The following is a 6,104-nucleotide window of genomic DNA, read 5'->3' as shown; positions in this document are numbered from 1 at the left end:
GAACCTCCTCTTCTGTTTCCCTCTCGAGTCAGACCCGAGAAACTCCTGGTGTGGGATCACAAATGCCGTAGGCAGCAGTCTTAGCTCTTGTATCCTAGCAGCAAAAGCGAGTGCCGCAGCTCAGGGTGCACCAGGATTTCTGTTCTCAGTGAACCTTATTGGGCTGAAACTTTAAGGCTGCTTATACACATGTGGGGGGGGGACACTTCAATTTGAGCAGCTCCAAGAGCCACTCTAATTAAAGCACCCAGAGCATCTTGTGTATCAGCATCCCCATGCTCCAAAACGGCGGGAGGGGTGGTGCTTTATGTAAAGCTGGTTCCACACTATTTGGAGCATGGGGACGCTAATACATGAGACTGCTGGAGTGTGGTAATTGCCATGCTCCAGCTGACTTAATTAATCAAGCCAGCTCTGATGTGCTGGAATTGCAGCGTGGTGGTGCAGCCTCTCTGCTCCGTAGGCGCCCTACGTGCCTGCCTCAGAAAACTTGGGTAAAGTAGTTCACCTGGGCAATTGGTGCCTCCTGAGTCTGGGAGGGGGCACAATTTGTGGGCAGGCCCAGGGGGCGGGCCAAAAGTCCCTCGGGCCCCCCATTCATCGCTGCTCCAGATTGGGCTGGGGGGGGGCAGCGCTCTGGTTGGCAGAGCAAGTGCTCTCTGACACTCTGGGCACCTGGACACTGTCGGGGGGGGGGGGCCCCCCTGCCCCACCCCTACGCCCTCCCTACCAGTTACCTGTGGTAGTTCTCAAATAGGAGAAAAGTAGATGCATCTGTGGGGTGGGAAGGGGACAGGATTTACTTTTTCCTATTATTGTAATTTGATGCATCTCTTTTTAAATCACACGTGACCCAGTCAGTGGCAGTGTGAGGGGGGAAGACCACCTGAATGCACTTACAAACACTGACTTTGAATGTACTGGGTCATGATACTTTGAGAATTATACCTCCGACACATGGTGCATATAACTGGGGGTTTCCTGCAAAGAACAAAAAAAAACGTTCTTTTGAAATAACATTTTTGTGGTCCCCCTGCAAAAAGATTAAAGATTATAGGCTAGAGATTGCACAGAGCTGTGAGGCACTAAGAAAAGGAGGCAGTTTTAAGCCAATGCTGCTACTTGCCTGCAGTACACAGCAGTAGAGTTCATCTTGGATTGGTAGGAAAGGAGTGCTGACCTGGAACAGGTCAGCCAGACTTCTCCTTCAACCCAGGGTAAGGCACTCTCCTAATGAGCTCTTAGACCATAACTCTCGTGTGCCTTCAGAATACAGCTAGTCAGGCTTGCTTATTCTGTGACTTTCCTCAATTCTGCACGTTATCTTCAAGATAAACAGGGAGGTGTATTTGCATCGTAGTTTTATGCCACTTGGCTTCACTCTTTCTAGAACATTGTTTTTCCAGTGTAATCTCTCTTTTATTCAGTGAGTGACGGATTGGAATTTAGACCAAAGTACAATGGGATTCTGCACTGTTTGACCACGGTCTGGAAGCATGAAGGACTACGTGGCCTGTACCAGGGGGTTACTCCAAACATGTGGGGGGCAGGTGCTTCCTGGGGCCTGTACTTTTTCTTGTAAGTAGAACCATAAAACCTTTGATGTTTTATGCAAAGTGATTGTGGACTGTAGGTGGCACTTTCATTTTGAGAGAGGTAAAAAGATAAAAAATACATTTTATGAAAGATTCATGCAGCTTTACAAACTATATAATCTATAGGCAGAACTTTCAAAGGCACCTAAATCACTTCTGAACATTTTACCCTCAGTCATCACTTGCTGTTTAATATCTTATATGTAATATAAACTGCTGGGGAGAGCAGCGTGACACACTTGTAAAGCGTAATGCCTGCACAAGTTGCCGCAGAAATGTTAACTAGCTGCACTGGTAGTTTGTATGGTTTCATCCACTAAGAATTTTGCCAGAAGCTGCACTATATAAATAAACCTTGTGGGGGAAAAGAACTTAGCCTTAGACTGATTTGGGGGAATTAATTTGGCTCCTGAAATGATTTAGTCTGCTAAAGTTGGAAGCATTTAGTACTTGGACAAATCTGTTTTTGCAAGCTAGCTTATTTTTTTGAGGTAATTCTTGTTTTTTCTTTTGGTCCTCAGGGTCTTTTCAATGTCATATCACTTGCATTTTATATTTACTAACATGTAAATTACTTAACTCAAGGGCAGCAGGAAATCAAAGAAACCAGTTACTTGTTTATATAAAGTTGTCCTACTGGTTTTCTAGTCCTCATTCTTTTCTGACTTTCACTTCTCATCTTACCACATATTGCTCACCTCTCAATGGCTTACTTAACCCAGAGGACCAGTTCAGCAGATAAAGCTGATGACAGTATAGACTGCCTTTTCATAAAACCTTGCTGGGAGACATCTGTCTTGTTAGCATTTCATCCAAACTAATTCTTCAATTTTAAATGTGATGAGGCAGTCCTATTTTTTATCAACAGTAATATTTTATCACCCAGCTGTCTACCACAACTCTGTGCTTTAAGTAGCCTGAAACTAATTCAGTAATTTGTATTGCATCTGAGATTGTTCACCTCTGCCTCTGCTCTGTAAGGGCATTGCTTAATGTTGAATCTAAGTGATCTGGATTTTTCTCATCTCTACCTAAACTTGTTTCATTTCTTCCAGCTATAATGCCATCAAAGCCTACAAGAAGGAGGAGAAGCTAGAAAGTCTTAGTGCAACCGAACACCTAGTGTCAGCTGCAGAGGCTGGTGAGGAAAATGCAGATAAGATTGACAATTACCTCTAGCCTGTCCATATGCTGTTTTTTGTCTTTGTCTGTCAGTGCTGTTTTTTGTCCAGGTGGCAAGTATAAGCGTTTTGGTCCAGCTGCACTTGGTTAATGCATGTAAATAATGATGTTGGGTTGGCTGGCCGAACTCCTTGTGTGTATTCACCAGTAGCAACAGTTAAAGCTTTTTACAGCCCCATGGAAGAATGAGCTAATTTATATACATTAAAATTGCAGATTCCAGACCAAGCAGCTGTGCGTAAAAAGCAGAACTGTTGTCAGTTTTTGCTATAATGTTAAAGTTTACCTTGAACACTTTCCCCTTAAAAAAGACAACCCAAGGCCTAATTCAGCACGCACTGAAATCCAGCATTGGAATGGAATGTCTTCAATAGGCACTGGACTAGACATGTAGCCTATCTAATATTGAAGAGGAATGTATGGTGCAGCACTACTTGGAGTGGTCTTCCAAAGCTCCTTAGACTGACCTCTCAAGTAGAGAAACTTGTACCATGCGTTAGGAATGAAAAATTGATAACCACAGACAAGAAATCAGATTTCTGTATTTTGTTGATAGCCATGTATTAAACTAGGATGTAAACCTCAAATTACACGAGTAGTTTGACTGTGTTGAAATAGTGTTTTCCACTAATGTATAAACCCATATCAGGTCAGTCATTGCAAGAAATCTGTGGTTCATAGCTGAACAGCTGTTCTACAGGACTAAGCAATTTTGAAAATGCATGCACTTGGAAGACCAAACTCAGAAAATCTGGAAGCACATGAAATGACTAGTTTGTTTAGCTTCCACTATGGGTTGTGCAAAGATGGAGCAAAGGAGGGGTATCTTCTCTAGCACCTCTGCAGGAGATGGACAGGGACCCCTGGCTTCTGCAGCATGTGCCATCTGCATGGACTCCTCAAATTCTACCAGCTGTTGCTTCTACTTTAGCAAAATTGTGTCTCAGTTTAGGATAAGCCTGCCATAATGCTATTTACTTACTAGTTGTGGTGCTCAACCTTGAGGGCTGAGGAAAAGGGAGGTAGTAGCATGTGTTTAAACTTAAACTCTGTTTGTTGTAAGTAACACGAGTAATCCTCTAGAACGAGTAGCTTTTGTTGTCATAGAAGCCTGTGCTGTATTGAACTAAACAAGCAGGTAGAAACTTTCAGAGCTGGCATAATAATCTAACTTCCATCTGTTCTCAGGAGTCATGACCCTTTGCATTACAAACCCAATATGGGTAACGAAGACACGGCTTGTGTTACAGTATGAGGCTGGTGTTGATCCGTCAAAGCGTCAGTACAAAGGAATGTTTGATGCTCTTGCAAAGATATACAAGAAGGAGGGCATACGTGGTTTATACAAGGTAATAATATTTGCGATTTAATGGATAGTAATTCTGTAATTTATCATGGATGTCATGGCACTGTGGGTTTCGTGACTTCCTAAACATATTATCATCTGGGAAGTTGTTACATGTCCCGGTTTAGCTACCCTCTCTTCTGTCTAATCTTTTCCCCACACGGCAAGATTTCAGCAAAAAAAACTTAATGAAAAGTAAAGCCAGCAGACTGCTGAAGTGTAGTGAAATCAATGAAGAGAAGATTGCAAGTATATGTATGGACACTTGCATTGTGGGCTGGCACTCAGTTGAGAGGAATGTGACTGAAATGGAAAGGAGGACCAAGAACTGCATTTTAACAACTTAACATTTGTTTTCTAAAAGATAGGGCAGAACACATTGGGCTGCAGGCTTGCTGCTCTTGCTGACTGAATTAGATGGAAAGTTGTTTCCCCCTGTCTCTGTCTGTCTGATTTTTCTCTTTTAAATCATCAGTTTAGACACAGTTCAGCTAAAACAATTATTAATTTTCCCCTTTCCTTCTCCATGACAATGGATAGTGCTGCAGTCACACACCACTGTGCAATCTGTCATCTTGGGTCTTGTCAGCATGCGACCCATGTGCTTTATAGGATTTTAAATATGGCTACACAGAAATGCTTGTTTGCACCCCCTCGCCCCCAGGAGAATTTAGGGAAGCAGTAGCTAGTTTAGACTTCCATAGTGCATGTCATTCCCCAAAGCTCTGACATTAGGGTAATTGCCAGTTCTAGAGGGGCCTGAAGAACTCTCGGCTTTTTTGATTCAGTTTCTCTAATGCTGATAATGTGAAGAAACATGGTCTCTTGCATGGGGAATAACGATGCATTCACCTCTTCTATTTGCCGAGGGAAATCTAATCCTATTATTCTGAAAGCAGATGCTTATGAATGCCAGGCTGTGGCAGATTTAGGAGTAAGTGAAATATCTTGTTCCTAACCCAGAATTGATAGAGATTCTTTTTGTTTTCCTGTCTTCATGTTCTGTCCTGTGAACACAGATTCTTATTTCTTGCTCTTGTTGGACCTACTTAAACTCGTCCCAGCGAATGACCATTAAGACTTTTCATGTGGTTTAATAAGCGTTGCTTTGGCACCAAGCAGTTCTCTCACTCACTGATCTTTAGTTGGGGAAGCTAAGCAAAGTATTTTCTTGGCCGAAGCAAATGACTTGCCTGCAATACTGTACAGGAAGTGGCCTTTGTAGATTCCTGGTACCCCAGATTCCTGGTACCCCATGTAACAATCTACTCCAAGCAACTTTATCTTCAGATTATGGTTGCTTCAACTCATTCTAGTCCAGGCTAGGACTCTCCAGGTGTCTGGCTATAATAAACAGGCTACACCGTAGGCTATAGTTAGCCTTTCCCCCTGACTGCTCACCTCCATATTTGGAGGAGTTGGTATAAATTGGTTAAGGAGACCACAGGGCCACCGGTGTTAATTTAAATAATGCTGGAATGCTAGGAAAATTCCCAAAGATTGCGAGAGTGCTAAGTGCCAGTATCTAGGTCAGGGGTGGGCAAAATATGGCCTGCGGGCCACATCTGGCCCGCAAGGCCATTCTATCTGGCCCATGGGGCCCCTAAAAAATTTAGAAAATTAATATTTCTCTGCCCTTGGTTCCTGTCAAAAATGACAGGAAATAAGGGCAGTAGGACCCAGGGGAAGCCCTGGCAGGCTCTCACAACAGCAGGGCCTACCCAGCCCCGCCCCACCAACCGGAAGCCCCAGTGAGGGCTTCTGGCCTGGGAGCCCTGCGCGGGAACCACAGATAAGGGGGAAGTGGGGGAAGGGGAGGGAAGGAGCCTGGGGAAAAAGGAGCGGGGGAAGCAGCCCCTCCCCTGGCCCGTGGATGCAGCGCAGGGCACTGGCCACTCACAGCCTGCCTGGGGCTGTTTGTGCCTGCTCCAGACAGCCCCGCACGGGCTGCCAGCAGCTGCAGCAGGGGGTGCCGGCCACGT

At 44.3% G+C, this 6,104-nt stretch overlaps 1 protein-coding gene across 1 annotated transcript in view; it reads left to right on the top strand.

Moving 5' to 3' along the window:
• SLC25A32 (solute carrier family 25 member 32) overlaps positions 1 to 6,104 on the top strand; it is a 16,988-nt gene that overhangs the window by 1,375 nt on the left and 9,509 nt on the right. Inside the window, exons 2-4 of the mRNA XM_006028523.3 lie at positions 1,422 to 1,578; positions 2,651 to 2,736; positions 3,966 to 4,126. Coding sequence (XP_006028585.1) covers positions 1,422 to 1,578; positions 2,651 to 2,736; positions 3,966 to 4,126 — 404 coding nt within the window. The remainder of the gene's footprint in view (positions 1 to 1,421; positions 1,579 to 2,650; positions 2,737 to 3,965; positions 4,127 to 6,104) is intronic.

The sequence above is a fragment of the Alligator sinensis genome, unplaced genomic scaffold (assembly GCF_000455745.1).
Source record: "Alligator sinensis unplaced genomic scaffold, ASM45574v1 scaffold1115_1, whole genome shotgun sequence".
Lineage (NCBI taxonomy): Eukaryota > Metazoa > Chordata > Crocodylia > Alligatoridae > Alligator > Alligator sinensis.
Note: the sequence above shows the minus strand (reverse complement) of the source record. Positions and strands in the feature narration are given on the sequence as shown.